The following is a 21,482-nucleotide window of genomic DNA, read 5'->3' on the forward strand; positions in this document are numbered from 1 at the left end:
TGTTAAGTCAATCTTAGAGCATGTGCGTGGTAGGCGGTAAAAATTGTGAAGATAGGATGCGGGTGACTGAGTTTGGGGAAACATCAGAGTTAATAATACTCTATAGATCTGCAGGTAATTTTTCAAATAACCCAGCTCGGCCCTGGTAGCCAGGCCAGCCCCGTCCCAGCAGGGGTCTGGGTGTTGTCTGTGGCATGTCCAGCCCTGGACCCCAGTCCAGGGGTCTGGGTGACCGGGGAGCTATGTTGTCACCTCCTCTGCCCACCCCCCACTTCCATGGTCAGCAGACATCATTTAGGAGGGCTGAGTGCAGGGCCCAATACAGGTTGGAAAAGTCTGTATTTCTCTGTGTCCTTGGTGCCCGGAGGGGTGTAGGTGAGGCTGGAACCCTGTCTTCTGGGACACTCTTGCCCATAGGCTGTTGGGTCTAACATCCATGGCCCCAGCAGCGTGACCGCCACTCTCCACACAAGCCTTGACCCACCATCCTGTCTCTTTCCTAGCTCTGGCCACTGTGCCTTTCCAGAACCTTCCACCTCTTCTCCAGTCCCCACCCATCTCTCCTGTCTCTGAGTTCCTACAGCGTTGGTGGGGCAGCCGATGCATCACACCCTTGATGAGGACCCTCGTCACATCCCCAGGGTCAGCCTTGCCCTCCCTCCACTGGGACTCGGCACACAGCAGATGCTCACAAACACCGATTACCGGGATTGAGCGTTGGTTGAACGTCTACCTAAGCAGAGCCCGGCCTTGGTGCTGGGGAGTTAAAAAAAGAAAGGAAGGCTAAGTGAAATAAGCCAGACGGGAAAACAAGTACAAGATACATATATAGTATCACTTATACGTGGAATCTTTTTTTTAAAAAAAAGAAAAGCCAACTTCATTCAGAGAGTACAAGGATGGTTGCCAGGAGCTGGTGGGGTTTGCGGGGAGGAGATGTAAGTCGAAGGGTACAAATTTCCAATTACAAGATGAATAATTTCCAGGGATCTAAAATTCAGCTTGGTGACCACAGGTAATAATACAGCGTTGTACACCTGAAGTCTGCTGAGAGTAGATCCTAAGTATCCTTACCACACCAAAACACACGGTGAATTAGGTGAGGTGACGGATGTGTTAATTATCTTGATCTTGATAATCATTTCAGAGTGTATATGTATATCAAGGCATCGCGTTGTACACTTTAAGTATACACAATTATATTTGTCAGTTTGTCTTCAATAAAGGGAAAAAGAAAAAGAAAGGAAAGCAGGAAGGATGGGAGGGAGAGAGGAAGGGAATGTGTGTCCCTGCTCTCTGGTGGCTCAGGATTTATATGGAGGGACAGAACACTGTTCAAAGCCAGCCTAAGGACCCTTGCAAAAGCATCATGTAAATGAAGAGCATACCTGCAAGTTACCTGGGTACAGGTGAGCGTAGGAGCTCAGAGTAAGCAGCAGGAGTAACTCTGCCTGAGGAAGGGGGAACAGGCATCCCTCACTACGTAAACTTAGAAATGAGACAGATTTGGGTATCAGGCACCTGAGCCATTACACAAGCTCTCTTTGCAAGAACCCATGGGGAGGCTGAGGCATTAAGGGCGCTGCCCAAGGCCACACAGCTTTAGTGGCAAAGCTGAACGTAGAACTCTTTCCGCTCTGCTCTGCACCAGCTTTGATTCGTCAGAGAGGCTGTTACCATCATCGGGGATGCTTGGTGTGGGTGGTGGGATTTCAGGAGAATCCTCTCCTTCCACTTAGACTCTCAACGTCCCTGGACCCTAGGAAGGAGCTCGGTGTCGGGGGGCTGGATTGAAACGCTCCATCTCCAGACACATTGTGGAACCGAATCTCTGTTCTCACCTGTTCCAGGCCCCGGGACTGTCGACAGCCAAGGGCAGATTGAGTTTCTCAGGTGCTACGCCACACTGAAGACCAAGTCCCAGACCAAATTCTACCTGGAGTTCCACTCGAGCTGCTTGGAGAGTACGTGCTTGCTGAACTGCCTTTTAGGGGGACAGGCACGGCCCTTCCACAAAAGCCTTGTCATTGATGGTGCTTTTCTCCGCTCTCTGGGAAAGACTACGGATCAGCCTCAAAGGGGGGTCACAGAGTGGGGCTGCAGGTGGACGGTGCAAGGGGACCCTCAGTTACTACAGGGGCCCCCAGTATCCTGCAATACTGCTGCTCCAGCCCCAGGGATGGGTCAGTCACTGGTGCACAGACCCCTCGGCCCCTTGTAGGCAGCTGGGCAGCTGGACCCTCTCCTTGCCCCTCCGGGCAGAGTTTAGCCCACTCGAGGGTCCTCCAAGCCGGGGCTCCAACTCAACCAGAGAGTCTTAGGCAAAGGTCCAGAGCTTGTGGAGGCCAGTGCTGGGGCCAGAGCAGCTGCTGGTAATCGCTTGTTCTTCCCCGGGGTCCTCTGCTCTTTCCTACATCACAGGCATCTTTCTCAGGTGGTCCGAGCATCCAAAAGCAAACTAGAGATGGACGGCCACCCAACAGCCAGCAGCAGTTCGCACAAACTGTGTTTGGGAAACACCCTTTCTAGGTGCCATTTCTAGGCATATTGTCTAAAGCTGTTCCACGGTGAGGGCATCTGTGTGGTTTCTAGCTCTCCGTGCTGAGATGGTCTGGGGTGGGGGTTTGGAGGGGAGAGGCTGGCAAATCAACCCCACAAAAGGAGGCATTTTGTGACGGGATGACAGATGCTTCCAGAAATTGGGAACAGGGCCTGTGCCACCAGCTGCAGTGCTGCCCCACCCTCTTTCCTCCTCAGACCCAGCCTGGGCTGGTGACAGATCTGCCTTCTCCAGGAAGTCTCCAGGTCCCCGTTCACCTAGCAAGGGCAGAGCACTTCCAAAAATGATGAAGATTTTTGTGCGGGTGTTTTTAATAAAATATCAAGGCATTTGCATACATTTCTATGGAAACAGCATATTAGGAAGCTTAAATTAGCATTTCAAAAGGCTGCTATCTTGAGTGGGATGAACCATCATGTTTCCTAATCTCCTTGCCTGTGATGTGATGATTTCTTTGTTGCCTGGTTTGTTGCAAAGAGGAGCCAAAAAGGAGGGGAATCTCTCTGAGTCTCCTAAAAATAATTAGACCGTGTTGGCAAATGACCATCCCCTGCACCAAAACAGAATCCCCAACAAGCCTGACTCCTAAACGAGACTGTGGCCCCTACAGATACAAGAGGAAGGAGGGTATCTTCATTGGTCCTGGTGGGACAACCCAAGGAGTCTTCTCTGTCTGGTTCTTGTGCTGTTTTCTGAAAGCCAGCCTTCTTATCCTCGGACAGGTTTCGTCAAGAGTCAGGAAGGAGAAAATGAAGAAGGAAGTGAAGGGGAGTTGGTAGTGAAGTTTGGCGAGACCCTTCCAAAGGTAATTCAAGAACAGGGAGGATTTTGCGTCCATCAGCCAGCGGTGCTGGCTAGTGGCAGAGCTCCGGCCAGGCCTGACCAGGGGGAGTGGGGCTCCCACGGGCCAAAGGCAGGAGAGGCTGCCTCTCTTTCAAGGTGGGCTATGACGCCCTTCCCAGCAGTGGTTAAACGTGGGCCTGAGCCTAGTGGCCCCAATATTCCTAAATGAATTTCGATTCCCCTGATGGATGGGGAAGGGATCTAGAGGGCACCTCATCTGACCAGGTGACTTTACAGAGAAAGGACCGCAGGCAGATCCCAGAGAGGCTTGTTCATGGTCACGCGGCCGCAGTGACGTTCTGGAACTTTCTGAATGGAGATAGAGTCCATCCTGTCGGTCAGCATGTACCCAGAGGCCCGCACAAGGGGTGTCTTGGTACCTGTGGATGGGAAGGAAAGGGACAGCCTGGGACCTTTTCATTAGGCCCTACTGTGTTGGGGTCTGCACGAGGAACAGCCTTAAGGTGTGAGAAGGTCACAAGTTGTAGCCAGCATGTAGGAGTGAATCCAGGATGTGTGTCTGTCCCTCGCTGAGCCACCCTCCAACAGCCCACAAGACAGTCCAGGCCCACGCGAGGGGCTCTGCTGCAGGTGGACACAGGCCTCCTGCCAGATGGAGGGCGGGCCCCATGGTGCCCCCTTCAAGGCAGCTCCATCCCGGGAGGGGGCCGAGGAGAGGGCTGTACCCTGCTGGGGGGCAGGGAGTGGGGTGTGTTCAGACCTGGCTCCTGGTCCCACCAGTGTCTGTGTATCGGCCTGGCCCCATCCCGCTTGGTCCTGGGGTGGGCAGAGGAGGGGGAGGAAGGGCAGGGAGGCGGGGGGGGTGAGGCATGTTTGGAGTCAGGCCCTCTCCCCGGGGCCGGGGTGCAGTGTGACGGGGTTAACCCCGCCTTGCTATGCAGGGTGGACACATGGGTTCCTTCCTGCTCTCTGGGGCAAGAAAATCAGGGATTCGAGTTTGTTTAAAAAGAACGTCTACAGTCCTTTTTCCCACGCATTCCCCTCCTCTGGGCTGGCAACCCTCACCCACGTGTCCCCCACCTGTCCAAGCTAATCCTGTGCCCTTCTCTCTGCAGCTGAAGCCCATCATCTCTGACCCCGAGTACCTGCTGGACCAGCACATCCTGATAAGCATTAAGTCCTCTGACAGTGATGAATCCTACGGTAAGGGTCCCAGGACAGGGGCTGCAGGTGCCACACCTGCTGATCGAGGCCTCTGATGTAAGGGAAGCAGCGGTGTCTCCTTCACAAAAGCCCACCGGCTGCTCCGTTCCCCATCCCGGTGCTGCCAGAGGGACAGTTACTGGAAAGCTATCGTTCCGACCCCATCAGGCTCCTGGGACTGACAGCAAACAGCCACAACACCTCCCATCTATGGGGCCTTTCCTGTGTCAGATTCTGTGCCAGGTGCTGGCACGTATTACTTGAGTTATCCTGACATGACCTTGTGAAGCAGATAGTATTCTCTCAATTAGTCGATAAGTAAACTGAGGCTCAGAAAGGTGAAGTGACTTGCCTAAGTCACACAGGTTGTAACTGGCTGAGCCCTAATTTGAAGCCAGGTCTTCCCAGCATTGCCCAGCGCCCAGACCAGGCAGGCTTGAGAACGCCTGTCGCCCCACTAACTGTCCTCCTAGAGAGACACCATCTTCTGTAAAATCTTCAGCCTGTCCATGGCTCCAGGTTTGCCCTTGCACTTGGTACATGCAGCGCAGCTAGAGCGTGGAGTGAGGGGACAGGTAGCCAGAGAGAGTCTGGAGCCAGATCCATACCAGCCAGGCTGGGGGTAGATACCGTGTCCCGGGGACGGAAGGGAGCCACAGAAGAGTCAGGCAAGATGGCAACATGGTCAGCTTTGCATCTTAGAAATATGTGTTTGCAGTGATCAACACGAGAGATGAGGGAGCCAGAATGAAAGTAGCGAGGGTTAAAAAAAAAAAAAAAGGAGAGACAGGTTAAACTTGAGAGGTACTGAGAAGGGAAATTGTTTGACCACGGGAATCGGGGGGAGAGGGTCGAGGATGGCCCTGAACTTGTGGTTCGAGTTGCTGGGGTTAATGTTTCCGTTTCCTGAACTGGGCTGGCTGTGGTGAACAGCAGGCAAAGGAGACAAACGGTTCAGCCAGAGAAGTGGGAGGAACGCCAAAGACCGGGGTCAGGGACGCTGTCAGAGCTGTTCAAGACAACGTGGTTGTGAGAGCAAATGGGGCCAAGAGATCCAACCCAATAAAGACCAGTGTCCTGCAGACAGAGGGGCTTGGGGACGTGTGGGCTTGGGAGAGCCGTGTGCACGGCGAGGGAGTGAGCGGGGGTGAGGAGGCCGAGGGCTTGAGAGACCAGGATGTGCAGCTGGGTCCAGGGAGGGTGTTTGTTTTCAATGGAAGGAATTTGAGGGGGGTTAATGCTGATCGATGGAAGCCGGGAAGCAGAAAGAGGCTACCGACAGGAAGGGTGCCCATGCGTGTCTGTCACCCACGGTGCAGGCTCGGGATGTAGGTACCATCACCGCCCTCATTGCAGAGGTGGGAAAATGAAGTGACTTGTCCAAGGTCACACAGACACTGAGTCAGTTTGACAAGCTGCTGTGTGACCTTGGACTTGAACCCAGGCAGCCCAGCTCCAGAATCGTGCCCTCTACTCCCTCCCAGTGCAGCACTGGGAAAAGGGTCCCTGAGCCAGGGCAGGGGCGGGCAGAGCCCGAGGACTGTGATGGAGCAAAGAGAAAGGATCCACGTGGGTGCCAGAGTGTCGGGAGGTTTGCTGGCAGGAAACGGGAACACAGGTCTGACAGCTCCATTTTCTTTTCAAACACTGTAGTTCTCCTTTGTCTCCTCCTCTTGGTATTCATACTGACAAACAGCATATCATACTAATAATTAGGAAAAAAAATCATCCAGCAGTCTCATTCCTTGCTACAGCAATCGTTTTTATTTTGCTTTCACACTCCCATGTTCATCCATAGGCACACATAGATTTCTATATGAATAATTATCACAGAGACACCGTTTATAGTCTGCTTTCCTCACCTGGTATTAGATGATACACATTTTCCATGATCCTCCGACCCAGCCTTCATGATGGTAGCTTTTAACGGCTTCATAATATTCCATGGATTTACTATATCCTCATTTTTAAAAGTACTCCTTACTGCTACTATTGAGGCTCTGCAAATTATTTTTGTTAGTGTTATCAACAATGCTGAGATGGATCTCTTTGTGGACATTTTTATTTTTTATTGAGGTATAGTTGATTTACAATAAGTTAGTTTCTGATGTATAGCAAAATGATTCAGTTTTATATGTGTGTGTATATATATATATTCTTTTTCATATTGTTTTCCATTATGGTTTATTATAGGATATTGAATATAGTTCCCTGTGCTATTCGGTAGGACCTTGCTGTTTATCCATTTTATATATAGTATCAATAGTTTACGTCTGCTAATCCCAAACTCCTAATTTATCCCTCCCCCACCCCTTTTCCCCTTTGGTAAGCATAAGTTTGTTTTCTATGTGAGTCTATTGCTGTTTTGTAAATAAGTTCATTTGTATCATATTTTAGATTCCACATATAAGTTATAAGTGATATCATATGATATTTGTCTCTGACTTCACTCAGTATGATAATCTCTAGGTCCATCCTTGTTGCTGCAAATGGCATTATTTCTTTTTTTTTTTATGGCTGAGTAGTATTCTATTGTGCACGTACACCACATCTTTATCCGTTCGTCTGTCGATGGCCATTTAGGTTGCTTCCATGTCTTGGCTATTGTAAATAGTGCTACTATGAACATTGCGGTGCATGTATCTTTTCGAATTAGCGTTTTCTCCGGATATATGCCCAGGAGTGGGACTGCTGGATCATATGGTAACTCTATTTTTAGGCTTTTTAAGGAACCTCCATACTGTTTTCCGTAGTGGCTGCACCAATTTACATTCCCGCCAACAACGGAGGAGGGTTCTCTTTTCTTCATTGTGGACATCTTTTATTCTCCTTTGGCTACATTTGTTATTCTTTTCTTTTTAATTTATTTATTTATTTTTATTTTTGGCTGTGTTGGGTCTTTGTTGCTGCACGCAGGCTTTCTCTAGTTGCGGTGAGTGGGGGCTACTCTTTGTTGTGGTGCACGGGCTTCTCATAGCGGTGGCTTCTCTTGTTGCAGAGCATGGGCTCTAGGCGTGCGGGCTTCAGTAGTTGTGGCACGCAGGCTCGGTAGGTGTGGCGTACGGGCTTAGTTGCTCTGCAGCATGTGGGATCTTCCCAGACCAGGGCTTGAACCCCTGTCTCCTGCATTGGCAGGCAGATTCTTAACCACTGCACCACCAGGGAAGCCCACATTTGTTATTCTTTTGGGTCGTCTCTTTAGGGCAAGTTCCCATGTTTGCTGGCTAAAGGGTATACATATGTTTGTGGTTCTTGGTGCTCGGTATCCAACTGATGGCTGTGAAGGCTCTGTCTTGCCTTGTGGACCTTGCCACATCCCAGTGTACAGGTTTCCCCAGATCCTTGCTGGCACTGGGTATCCTTTGCTTCTACTTTTGTTAATTTCATGTCCGTGAGAGAGTCCCTTACTGCTGCCTTAATTTGCATTTTTGATGGCTCAGCAGACTGAACTAGTTTCCATGTACTGAAATCAACCATCTACACTTCTTTTTGTGGAAAATGTCTGTGGGGTTATCTGCCCATTTATCTGCTGGAGATTTGATTTTGAGGAGTTCAGATAAAATACCCTCTGCGTGAAGCTGGCTGCAACTAATGTTCCCACTCAGTCCTCTTTCCAGTTTTGTTTTTTCTCTGTGCAGGAGTTTTAAACTTTTCTGTCCTATCTGTCAGTGTTGTTTTGTCATTTCTCACACTGCTTCAAACCTTGGGAAGTTATTCCTTCCAGCAATCAGATTAGTATTTAATTCTGGTTTTCTGCCGGATTTTCTATGATTTACTTTTTTTTATACCCACTAATCTGCGTGGAGTTCATTTTGCTGTAAGGTTTGAGATGTTTTCCCCAAATTACTGAGGAGTTGTTCTGAAAGTTTTGTTCCATAATCCCTGCCTTGGCCATTGTCGCAAAGGATCATCTCTGGGCAGGAGAGCTAAATCTCCAGGCCAAATGCATGGTGTTTCTCCGGTGAAATGGCGGGACTGGGTGGGGGTTGGTGTCTTGACATGACTGCTGTCTCCCCACCTCCCCAGGTGAGGGCTGCATTGCTCTACGGTTAGAGGCCACGGAAACTCAGCTCCCCATCTACACGCCTCTCACCCACCACGGAGAGATGATGGGTCACTTCCGGGGGGAGATTAAGCTGCAGACCTCCCAAGGCAAGAAGAGGGAGAAGCTCTATGGTAAGTGGGCACGACCCCTCCCCTGCCCCCTCTTCAGTGCTGCTGGGTCGGGGACAGGAACGGAATAGTGTCTCTGCTGTGGCCTCAGACAGAAATGCAGCATCGGAGGGGATCTCAGAGGCAATCTGGCCCAACCCTTAGCAGGTTCGAGAATCTCCCTACAGAACCACAGCACCTCACAGCCACAGTCACCCTTGCCCGGCCCCAGTCTCTCTTCCTTTTCACACAGGCAAGAGGTCATTTTCTCCTTCTCCTCTTTGCTTTACTTCTTGCTCAAAAGCACTCAAATAACAATGCCTAAAATGCGTTGGGCTTTAATTTTCTACTTGATCTATGAAATGATCAACTTATAAACGTTGTCTCATTTATCTCTCACCATAGCTCTGAGAGCCAGGTGCTACCCTTGTTCGGTAGATCAGGACACTGAGGCACAGAGAGGTTAAGTGACTGGCTGAAGGTCACACACCGAGGAAGTGGCTGGCCCAAGGGGAAAGTGCAGGTTCACTCACGTAAATTCGTAAACGTGATGGGGTCCCGCCTCTCACACAAATAGTGAGACAGCAAGATGTGGGACGGTCTGACATCCCCTGCTCGTGCGAACGCCCTGGGCCATCACGGGTGCTGCCTCCCTTGGATGGGGCTCCTCCTTCTGCCCTCTGGGAGCTCCTTTCTCTAGCAGGATCTAGACCTGAGGGGGACTTGGCACCCCTACAACCATAGCCAGAGTCAGATATGAAGACGGGGTCCCAGTTCCCCATTAAGCTCGTGAACAGGTTGGCTTTGGGCACCAAATGCTCTTGTGTTTCTTTTATTCAGATCTGCCAAGAAATATTTGTCTGTTTTATCCCTTGCTGACACCAGCAAGTTGGAAATTGCATGAAATGACAACTCTGGGTCACACATGCCAACTCTCCTCCCTCTGGAGCCATGCAGGCATAACTAATCCATCACCGAACTCACACAAGGTCTCAGAATCTGCCCTCAGGCAGCCATTGTTCACTTTCCAGCTTCCGCTTGCCAGGGGAAACCTCTCCGCCATCCTGGCCCAAACCCTGGGAGCTGGGCCCTTGCACGCTCTCACATGCTCTTCCCTGGCCCTTTTCTTGCAGACTTTGTGAAGACGGAGCGGGATGAGTCCAGTGCACCCAAGTCCCTGAAGAGCCTCACCAGCCAGGACCCCATGAAGCAGTGGGAACCTGCCAACAGGTAGAGCGGGGAGACGGGGGGGTGCCAGGGCTTCACCGCAAGCTAGCGTGGCTCTGCAGACCCAGGACTGGGAGTGGGGAACTGGAGCAGAGAGAAGGCAAGGGCCCAGAGGGAAAGAAAGCGCTGGCCACGAAAGGCCTGTCATGCTTCCAGCTCGAGGCCTCTAACCACAAACCCCTGGTGTGACTGCAGCAAGGCCAGGGAGGCTCTTCCGCGCTGCAGAGTCCAGTTCAGTTCAACAAACACTGGCTGAGCACTTCCAGGTGTCAGGTTCTAGAGAGACCAAGGCAAATTAGGTGCGGTCCCTGCCTTAGGAAGGTACATCCTACTAGGAGGACGCCCAGTCCCGGAGGCCGCAGCCCCAGAGATGGTCGCATGGAACAGCTGCGGTATTTCCTGAGGGCCGGGGACATCGGCAGCCATGGCTCCAGGGCTAAAGGCCCCACCCTGTGACTAAGGCGGAAAAGCATTGGGGGGAAGTGCGTGCAGGCTGCTCTTGGCAGGGACTGGGCTGGGAAGAATCTGGTCATCAGAGTCTGGATTACGAGGGGGACAGCAGTCCCCGAGTAGCAGGGTCACCACAGCTCACTGATACGGTCTCAAGTTCAAGCCAGTGAGGTTTGTCGTGGTGTCCGCGCCAGCTTACCTGCCAAGGGGGCAAAGCAGTGCCAGGTAGCCGAGCGAAATCCCAAAAGCCACCGCCGAGCCCAGCTTATTCCTCTCCTGCTTTCAGCCCCAGCCCCCCACCCCGTGCACAGCAACTCCCATCCCCCTCCAGCCTCTGACGGTAGCCCTAGGCATGAAACTATCCCCTGCAATCTTTTTCGCCTACTACAATCCCCTCGATGAAAGCACTGCAGCTCTCAAATGTCTGCTTGACTCCAGAATCAGGATCAGTGTAGGTCAACAAAGTATTTTCCATTGGACCAGCACTAGAATTAACACTTACTTCTAAAGCAGGCTCGATGGATGGGAGCGGGATGTGCTCAGAACCAGGCTGGTTGAGCAGATGGGAGCTGGGGAGCGTGTGTGACAACCTATATATGCAGAACTCTACTTACTAGTTAGTTCCCCGGAGAGCGCCGTCTTACAAGGAAGGACGACACTCCTGTCACCAAGAGGCAGCACAGTGTGTGTCTCAGGGTCACCTCACCAGGTCTGGCCAGCCCCTCCACAGCTGTCAGCTGACTCTCCCACAGTCGAGGCTGCAGCCTTGACCTCTGTGACCTCCACGCTCGTCTTTCCAAACACCCGCATGGCTGTCTCCATCCTGATGCCTCACAGACGTGCAAGTCGACTGTCCCAGATGGAACTCTCCATTTACCACCAACACCCTACCACCACCAACAACCCCCATAGTCACTCAGCCCTGCCGGCCATGCCAGCCTCTCATTCCATTCTGCCCACTTGCTCACAGGCCTTCAGACTGTTGCTGGGACAGGTCAACCCCTCGTACCGCAGGGCCTTTGCACTTACTGCTTCTCCCCTCCCTCCCTTCTCAGAGAGGCCCTCACTGGCCACCCTACGCCCAGGTGGTCCCAACCCTAGTCTATCTCTGCCTCTTTTGTTACTCTCAGTCAGACTTGAGCAGTGTATAAATATCTCGTCTCTCAGGCACGGACCTTGTTTTGTTTGTCTCCCCATCATACGTTGGTTCCACGAGAACAGAGACTGTGGCTGTCTCATTTACAACCATATTTCCTCCTGTTGTTCCTGGTGTTACCAGGTACTCAGTAACTATTTTGTTGTATGAATAAATGAATGAATGGACGAATGAATGAATGAATCCACCACCCCAGAAGTGAAGGAGTTGAGGAGAGCCTGAGGAGGCCCGAGGGGGCATCAGAGCACAATGTCCTCAGGCTGGTGCTGACCTGGAGGAGCCCTGAGGTGTGACTTTGTGTGTCTCCCACGCAGGGTCCCTCCATGCGGTGGCTCCAGCATCACTGAAATCATCAACCCCAACTACATGGGAGTGGGGGCCTTCGGGCACATGAAGCAGACCCTGTCCCCCGACCAGCAGCCCACCGCCTGGAGCTACGACCAGCCGCTCAAGGACCCCTCCCTGGGGCCTGGAAGGGGGGAGAGCCCTCCAACACCGCCCTCCCAACCGCCCATATCACCCAAGAAGTTTTCATCATCGACGGCAACACGGGGCCCCTGCCTCAGGACGCAGGAGCCAAGGTGAGCGTCGTCTTCACCAAGGCCTCTCCCTTCCCTAGGTTTTCACCACCAGGAACGCTGGCCCTAGAATAGAAGCTGCGTGAGAGCAGGGACGTGCGTCCACTTTGGTCACGGACTCACCCCGGGGCCTAGAACACAGTAGGCTCTCGAGAAATGCTTGTAGAATCTCCGATTCTTAGCCTATTGGTGTAAACCGGAAAGGTTTTTTAAAAAGAGGATTTTAAAAATTTAAATATAGTGCCTGAGAAAAACACACTCCCGTAAAAACGACCTTCGTTGAAAAATACGTTTCTGTAAGTAGTGAACCCTCGTCAACCTCCCACTCCCTGGAGGGCCCTGCAGAACAGAGGTGGGAATTTCCACGTAGGAGTCCCTCCCCAGCTCCGGGTTCCCCCCTCTCTTCCTAACCACCAGGGCTCCTGTTCCCATGCGCAACGCTCCTGTCTCTCCTGTTGAGGCCAATTTGAAGAAACAGCAGCTGGGACCAGGAATTCCGAAGGGGAGGAGAAGAGCCAGCCTGCAGGGGGAGGGGGTTTGGCCATGAAACTTCGGGGAAAACCCAGCGGTTAGAGAGAGCTGACCTGCACCGAGAACTGGTCCAGGCATCACGTACCTGGAGGCCCGGAGCCCGGAGCCGGGGAGGAGCCCGCAGGGCTGCCGCCTTAACCAAGCAAACCCACGCATGCGCGCTTTGTGCAAACGCAGGATCGGGAGCCCCCCAAGTTTCTAGTAACCACAGGGTGACAGATGGAAATTAAAAGTGCAGACCTTAATTAACAATGATTGAAGATGCACAAAATATCATCCGCATCAGCTTCCTTTGGGGGCTGCCTGTACTGTTTATAATGACTTCAGGGCGCGGCTCTGGGCCTGTCTTCCCCTCTCTGAGGTCCTGTGTTCCCCATGGCATTTTCTGTCGTGTATTAAGAGCCAGGGAACGGCATGTTGTCAAGCACTGTTCCCCTCATCTCTCGCCACTTCCAACCCTCCCGCGCCTGGCGTGGCTGGAGTTTCCTCTGGATTGAAGGGCCGTTTACAATTCTCTTTCTTAAGCTTTTTCTCTTAAAAAAAAAAAAACACTGGACAGACAAATGGAAGGAGGAAGGGATGGAGGGAAGGAGGAGGCTGGGACAGGACAGGACCTGCCCCCGAGCTCAGACTTGTCTATCTCTGTACCTCTAGTTTTCACAATTTGTTGATAATATTGTGGACCCTGGTCTTTCCGTAAGAAACCTGGGGGAAGGAGAAGCAGCCTCAGTTTCCTCTCCTGGAAAAATGAGGACAAAAGCCGTGTATGGCGGGTCCTGCGGCACCTCCTTGGCAAAGGTCACCTCTTTGGCGACCCCAGGAAACAGAGCTGTAAACAACTACAAAGAACAAGGGGACTGTTTAAGTGAAATGTTTTAAGTTCCCAAAGTAAATGTCTCTTTGTGCCCTCCAAACTGGAACACAGCATATAGCTTGGAACAAGGTGGAGAGCCGTTCTCTCCAGTTTCACGGGCGACAGCTTCAGAATGGGGACATGTGTGTAGGCAAGGGGCCCAGGCTGGGCTCTAAGCTCACTTCTCAGCAAGGAGATGATTAGAGGCAAGAAGCTGGCAGCTCCCAGACCTGCCTGCCACCCTGTTTGCTGCTCTGGACCCCCCACTGGGCCTGAGAGAAGGCTGTGGAAGAGGAGGTATCACCAGTCCTCCTATCACTGCCCCATAAAAAAGTAAGGGACCAGCTGTCCCAGTTTGCCCAAGACTGTCTCCTTTTTTGCACTAAGAATCCCTCCTCCCAGGAAACCCCTGAATTCTGGGAAAACTGGGACGACTGGTCACCCTGGAATGAAGTCAGATGGTTAGAGAGAGGGCTCTTCTCAGACCCTGTTCGGCGCTTCACTCCTTTAGAAAACAGCCGTCTCCGGAATCTGAGGAGTGAAATCACTGTGGCACAGGAATCAACCCTGTGCCCTGGGGATGCGTTCACTCACGCCACAGCCATGGCTGCTATGGGAGCTGGTTTCTTTTCACCTTTGGTCAGGGAAATAAGACTTTTCAAAAGTGGACTACCCCAGCCTCCCCGCCCCCGCCAAGCCTTCCCCTCTCTGACAGTGACAGAAGCCCCCACCTCGAGGGAAGACTTGCCTTGCCCCATCTCCTGCTCTTTTCCCAGGGCAGCAAGCTTTGCAATCACCAAAATGCTTGCACCCGGGGTCCTCTTCCTGGCCCTGTCCCTAATTCTCTGAGGCGAGACCTCTCCTATCTCCTCATTGAGCGTGGGCTTCAGGTGGCAGGCCACGCATTTTTCTTTTCTCCTTCTTGCCTCTTCATCAGAAACTTCTGGTCAGTGCCATTTTCATCCTCCTGCCCCTTCCTCCCTGTGCTAACTCATAGCAAAGGTCTTTGAGGATCCAGAGGGGGTGCAGAGGATGGCCCAAGGGGGAGGGGCCGACTTCCAAAGTCTTTGTTCAAGACCCCAACATTTCTGGTTATATAACTGCTTCTAGGTGTTTCCAAAGAGCAATGAGCAAAAGACCAAGTCTACATGTCCCTGAGGCTAGCCTCCCCGACACCCCACATCATCTTGTCTCATTGGCACCTGTGCAAGGATGACATCTTGCCTCTGTCCCCTGCCCACGCCTCCTCCCCAAAGAGTCCATTAGCCGTGGCTGTTCGGCATCTTCGGAGCAGTGTTTCAGCACACGCTCCATCAGTACGAGGCGTCACGGCCTGAACAGTTCAGTGCTTTTTCCAAGGGACCCACATTTTCTTCTCAAGAGCTTCCTTATTTTGCAGAAAGCAGAACCCAGAACACTCCCCCTGGGAAATTATGCCGTTGGCCAGAAAGTAAAATGTGTTCCCATTCCTGGTTCTCATAATTTGCTCAGCAGGAAATCACCTCCAGCAAGAGCAGTAATAAATCAGGAAACAGACAAAGGAAGCTCTCACCTACTTTGGGGACAGCATGGAGCTCCTCTGTCCATAAGTCAAACAGGCCTATTTTCTTGCTACTGGCTTGTTTCCTGATGCATGTCTCCAGGTTGCTTCTGATTTTCAACATAAATGCTGTCCGTTTTTTCCTTCTCCCTCTGAGTGAGGACACGAAGGAAACCACACTCACCAGGAGCTCTCCAGGGAGAGGACTTTATGCAGAGGAAAGAATACTGTGCTAATAGGGAATGTCGGTCCCCTGAGCACAGATTTCGTCTGGTTCACAGCCGCCTCCTGCACCTGGGGCAGCGTCGCACGCTTGGGGGGCTCCTACACGTCTGTTAAATGGAGCTCCTTGACCTGGGACCCTCGATGAGCACAAGAAGCCTTGCAGGTGGCCTGGTCGCCTGCAAGGCTTCTGTTCCCCTGAGGGTCAGAGGAGAATTTGCTGAAGACATAGAGGAGAGGCTGCGGGATTCTTGGGGGAAGCCAGGAAGGGAGGTCTGTGAGCAGCAGTGATGGGGGCGCTGGCTGTGGAGGGCAGGTTGCTCCGACGAGGATGAAGCAGGTGGTTTTGGATCGGGGTGCCATGTAAGCCCCCCTCATCCCTTCAGTGAAGTCCCCCTTGCTCACCGATGCTCTGGTGTGCACAGTTTCTATGGTGGAAAATGTCCAAGGCAAGAGCTGAGGTTACCTATGAGATCATCAACATAGGAGTAACAGTCCCTTCTCCTGCCTTTTAAAAAAAAGTTTTCTTTTTAATCACGGTGGAATTCACATAACATAAAATTAAGCACAGCATGTTTCAAGGGAATGACTCGGCGGCCTTGAGTACACTCACAATGCTGTGCCACCATCACGGCCATCTAGTTTCTTTATCACCTCCAGAGAAACCCCGCATGCATTAAGCAGTCATTCCCCACGTGTGTTTCTTCCCTCCGCATCCTCTTTCCCACGCTCCAGGCCCGGCGACGTGGGGAAGAGCACGGGGGAACCTTTGCCTCCGGAGGACCCGCAGCTGACCAAGCCCGAGATGTTTGAGAACCCGCTGTACGGGTCTGTGAGTGCTTTCCCTAAGCCGGCTCCCAGGAAGGAGCAGGAATCCCCCAAGATGCTGAGGAAGGAGCCCCCGCCCTGCCCGGACCCGGGAATCTTGTCGCCCAGCATCCTGCTCTCCAAAGCCCAGGAGGCCGAGGGCGGCAAGGGGACGGGCAAGCCCGCGCCCGCGCCCGCGCCCTTCCTCAGCCCCACGCCCCGGCTCCGCTCTTTCACCTGCTCGTCCTCCACCGCCGAGGGCCGCCCGCCGGGTGGGGACAAGGGAAGCCAAGGGAAGCCCAAGGCCCCCGCCGGCTCGCAGGTCCCGGTGCCGGCCAAGAGGCCCATCAAGCCTTCCAGGTCAGAACTCAGCCAGCAGCCCCCGGCGCAGCGGCCACCCCTCCCGGTCAAGAGCCCGGCCGTCCTGCACCTGCAGCACTCCAGGGGCCGTGACTACCGCGACAACGCCGAGCTCCCCCACCTAGCCAAGCACCGGCCCGAGGACGCGCCGCCGCCCGGCCGGGCCGCCATGCAGGTGCGCTCGGGGCGCAGCGCGCCGGGGAGCGGGTGCGCAGGCGCGGGCGTGTGATACAGGTGCACGTGGGTGTGCGAGCACGTGAGTGATACCACCACCGTGGCCAGGAGTGCGCTCAGGTGCCCACGTACGGGTAGTGCATGCGTGTGCACGTGTGTGATACAGCCCACCATGCCTAGGAGTGTGCTCGGGTGCACGTGGGCGCTCATCCATGTGCGTGAGTGTGCGTGTGCATGTGCGTGATACAATGACCCGGCCCAGGAGTGGGTTCCGAGAAACGGTGTTCTGGGAACTGAGAATGAGAAAGGAGGTAGAGACAGAATTTGAACCTAGCCTGTACCCAAAGTCCCTGCTCCTACATTGAAAGGTTAAAGGAGGGCCTGGGGGGAAACTCTGAGTCCTCTATGTCAGGCCCATAGGAATAAGGCTTCATAGATACAAGAGAGCCCAGATCATTTATATTACGTTATCATCATTAGTATTAGTACTTAAAATTTTTCCAGTATTTTAGGGACTTCAGACTCAATGTCCCCTTCCTTCCTATAGAATAAGATTTCTTTTTGAGCAAAACTAATAGTGGTTAAGAACAGATTCTGGAGCCACACTGTCTTGGGTTTGAATCCCAGCTGTGCCACTTTCTGGCTCTGTGCCTTGAGCCTCAGTTTACTCATCTGTAAAAAAGGGGGCAATCGGGCTTCCCTGGTGGCGCAGTGGTTGAGAGTCTGCCTGCCAATGCAGGGGATACGGGTTCGAGCCCTGGTCTGGGAAGATCCCACATGCCGCGGAGCGGCTGGGCCCGTGAGCCACAATTACTGAGCCTGCGCGTCTGGAGCCTGTGCTCCACAACAAGAGAGGCCGCGACAGTGAGAGGCCCGCGCACTGCGATGAGGAGTGGCCCCCACTTGCCACAACTAGAGAAAGCCCTCGCACAGAAACGAAGACCCAACACAGCCAAAAATAAATAAATAAATAAATAAATAAATAAAATTAAAAAAAAAAAAAAGGGGGGGGCAATCAGTGGAACCTGCCTCACAGGTTTATAGGGAGGATTAAATTTTATTATATATCATTACTATATGTTACAACTTATATGGAAAAGGTATGTATCATCCATTGCATATTATTTCATATGTATTATATATTACTCCGTATGCATATAATATATATGCACGTATATTAGAATGCGTGTAAGTACTTAGAACAGCGTGCTGGCCCCCTTTAGCACTAGGTTAGCACTAAGCCTGCTCTAGCCCAGGGCATGCAAGGACATGGGGACCTTTAGTTAAATCTGGCCTGGCGAGAATGCAGAGCTGACAGTCTTCTGTTTTTGTCCCACAGTGAAGCCCCTGGTGAGCTGCCAGCGAGATGGGAGCCCAAAGGAGCAGCACGAAGCTGCTGGGACCCTCTCCCAGGACCCCTGTTCACTCCTCCTACCCAGCTTCCTACACAGGGCTTCGTCTTTTTCAGGAGAGGGTCTAGCTTCTGTGTGGTCAGCAAGGTGCACTGGCTGTGAAACTTGACACCCAGCACTGAAGTTGGAAGGAAAAACCCGCCTGATGGGCACCAAACAACCCGCACACCTGGGCCCCCAGCTTGATCTTGGTACTTGGGACCCAAGAGCCTTGTTCCGGCTGCCATTTTGAAGAAAGGAACTAAAGCGCTGATTTGTGCGTAGAGATATAAATAATAATAATAATAATAATATTAATAATAATAATGGCTACATGTAGGGAGCACTCAGCACCTGCCAGGTACCGTGCTAAGTGCTTTATGAACATTATGAGTTGAGTCTTTAGCCAACTAAAACCACATTCCCAGACCCCTCGGTTCAAAACAGTATGTCCTGAGTGGTTTGGACAAAGCATTAAAAATTAAGGCTAGTGCCCTCCTGTCGTGAGACAGCGCTTGGCCTTTAGGGAGCTCTGAGGAACGAGTGGTTAATTTGGGGTACAGTGAACCTGGCCTTGTCTAGCTTCAGTGATGCAAACTGCTTTAGCTAAAGCTGCCGTGGTCCGGCAGAGCCGGTGTGGAGAACAGGGATCTCTGGGTCATCCGAGTTCTTTAGTCGGAAGAAGAAGAAAGAATATCAGCTCCTACTCTGCGGTGAAGAGATCTGGCTTCAGCCTGGACTGGCGATGCCCAGGCTCGTGCCAGGTCCCCCATGCCCTCCTGCAGGTGGGCAGGCACCGCCAGGCCATGGAATGAGCCACACCCCGAGCCTTATCTCATCGTGCTAATAGAAGAGTCTGTGCTGTTTGTTAGTTGCTGCAGAAAGCCAGCTTTCCTACCTAGCTGCCAGCGAGGGCTGGCCTCTTGGTTCCCGGCTCTCAAAGCAGTGCAGCCTTTTCTTTCCGAACTCTGTGGCTTTTGGCCCTGCTTCCTTGGTTACTAGGAGAATGGATTGGTGATGTTTGTTCTTGTGTTGCTTTTTGACATAATGAAATTAATGTAGGAAACCAAATCCAGAAGTGTGTGTGAGTTCAGGAGGATGGGTACGCACCCCACATCCCCACGTGCGTCAGTCTGCGTGACCAATAAATTGTGCCTTTCTCACCTCCCACCTGCGTGGCATTTTTTCCTGACATTCAGCCACAGACATGCTGCTAGGCTGTGAGGGCTGCAGAACGGCAGCCCAGGGAGGGGAGGATATCGATTTTCACGGTAGAGATGGGCCAGCGTTGTCCTGAACGGAGGGGACACGGTAGAACGAGTTTGAAGTTGGCGTGGACCAGGAACAGCGGGTGACATCACACATCTTCGTGGGACTCCCGGCACACCTTGCAGCCACCAGACTTCCATCGCAGCGTCCCGTTGCCACCACTGCCTGCTCTCCTGCAGCCAGAGTTCCTCCTGGCTTTTGTACGTGTTCATTGCTGAGCTCCAGAGACAGTAGACACATGTACACGATCGCCAGCTTGTGGGCCTCCAGACCCCCACGTTCACGGGCAGCTTGCACTGCGTATGGGTCAGGGAGCAGCACCCAGCCCAGAGGGCCAGTGTGGGTGCTGCCTGGCCCTCCTTCCAGGCTGCCTTGGTCTGGGCTGCTGTCCCCGCCACCTCAGGCTACTCGGCCTCTGCTCCTGTTCACAGGTACCAGGCCTGGACTCCGGGCAGAGCCTGAGACAGTGGTGTTCTTGGCAGCCACGGAGCAAACCATTCACTGCCCTTCAATGACAGCACGTGGAGACCGCCAGGGGCGGGGCTGAACTCCCAGCGCAACCAAGGCTCCTCATCCGCTCAGGTGGGATACCCTCACCCTGAAGGCTCACTTCCTGGTCCCTACATAGAACTTGACCCGAGTCCCCAGGCACCCACCTTCTGACCCCCTAGGCCAAGGGCCAAGGCGGAGGGGCAGCTGGAGATTACCCAGACATCCTTTAGGCCAGCCCTTCCTACACCTGCCACCCCACAGCTGAGGACCGGGCCACGGATGGCCATGGCACGTGGGGAATCCACCGCTGCCAAGGGGTGCTGGCGTGCTATGAGGGGCCTGCAACTCCCACCCCTACCTGGAATGGGCATCCAGGCCCTCCTCACCATTTCTGAGGGGTCCCAGGAGAAGCGAGTCCAGGAGCAGCAGTGCCCTGAGTTCTGGCGGCCTGAGCAGGTACAGTGCCCCCCTCGCCTCTCCCCCAGGCTCCAACGCCGGCTGTGTCAGCACCAAGCAGGCCTTGACTGTAAGGAGATGGACAACGGGGCCCACTGTGATACCTGGAACTGGAAACTGGAAATTGTGAAATTTAAGACTTCTTCATCCTTGTCCTTTCAACTGCTCAGCCCTGCACCCACTCTTCGAGGTCCCTGACCACGTTTCTCCCCGGGCTCTGGTCCGCCACCATCTCTTGGGGCCAGATTTTTCCGCCATGTCTGCTTTGCTCCCAATCCTGGGCCTCCCAAACACCCAATTCCCCTTCCAACAGCAGGATGAGAGGGGAACCCAGAAATCCCCACCTCTTTATCACCTAAGTAAGTTACCTCTATTTTGTTTCCGCCTTTCTTCACCAAGCTCCCTAACCAAGGAGTTGGATTAATAAGATTGCTCACAAAAGTGTCCCCTACCCCGACAGTGAATTCCGTGTTCCCTGAGGTTACAGAAGCTGCTGGAGTCACTTTTTTTTTAAGAAGCAAATTTTTCCTTCTTTGCATGACATGAAAGCTGGTTGAAAACAGCAGGTTTTTTGGCAACAGAAAGGCGTTGTTGTCCTGACGGCCTTTCCCTAATAGCAGCCCGCATTCAGCGTCCGCACCGCCAGCGCAGCTGCTGCAGCTCCAAGCTGTCTGCCCAGGGACCAGGGTCAGGGGCAGCTGTGCCACTCCTCCTTCCTGGGCTGTGATTCTTTTTCCATGCCATTTTTTCCACCCGACAGGAGGGAAATTAGTGAGTCATTCAGAAAAGCTCTCTCCCACAGCTACCTTCCCTACCCCAGCCTACAGGGTCTCTCTCTTCGCACGTCCTTAAAATAGTTTCTTTCTCTGGCAAACTAATTTCCATGGAGATCCAGCAATCTGAAGGCCTCGAAGCTTTCTGCAAGGCAGCAAGCCCAGCTCGAAGCCTTCACTCTAGCAGAAAGAAACCCTTTATCATGCAAACGTCTGGTCTCAGCCCCACAGACACCTCACCACCCCACCCTACCCCCCACCCCACCAGGTTCCCTTTTGGGAAACCTGCACTGTGCAGGGAACAACGCCGGCAGGTAGAGTCCGGGCAGGGACAGTCTTCTTTGTGGTCTGCACTGGTCAGCTCTTCTCGCTCAGATCCCAGCACCCAACCGCTGGGCCGGACTGGGAGTGATTTTACACCAGTGTATACAGCTCGTGGTCTTCCCTCAACCCCATGCTGATGGCGTGTGCTGGGCTTTGGGAT

General features: G+C 52.9%; 1 protein-coding gene across 2 annotated transcripts in view; it reads left to right on the plus strand.

Annotated features, from left to right (window-relative positions):
* INPP5D (inositol polyphosphate-5-phosphatase D) overlaps positions 1–19,158 on the plus strand; it is a 129,471-nt gene extending 110,313 nt beyond the window's left edge. For both annotated transcript variants that reach the window (XM_059927497.1, XM_059927498.1), the window contains 8 exons: positions 1,851–1,964; positions 3,283–3,365; positions 4,480–4,567; positions 8,594–8,743; positions 9,853–9,949; positions 11,867–12,133; positions 16,012–16,618; positions 17,957–19,158. In XM_059927497.1, coding sequence (XP_059783480.1) covers positions 1,851–1,964; positions 3,283–3,365; positions 4,480–4,567; positions 8,594–8,743; positions 9,853–9,949; positions 11,867–12,133; positions 16,012–16,618; positions 17,957–17,959 — 1,409 coding nt within the window. In that variant the 3' untranslated portion in view covers positions 17,960–19,158. The remainder of the gene's footprint in view (positions 1–1,850; positions 1,965–3,282; positions 3,366–4,479; positions 4,568–8,593; positions 8,744–9,852; positions 9,950–11,866; positions 12,134–16,011; positions 16,619–17,956) is intronic.
* Positions 19,159–21,482: the final 2,324 nt, after the last annotated feature.

Source organism: Balaenoptera ricei, chromosome 7, assembly GCF_028023285.1.
Source record: "Balaenoptera ricei isolate mBalRic1 chromosome 7, mBalRic1.hap2, whole genome shotgun sequence".
Lineage (NCBI taxonomy): Eukaryota > Metazoa > Chordata > Mammalia > Artiodactyla > Balaenopteridae > Balaenoptera > Balaenoptera ricei.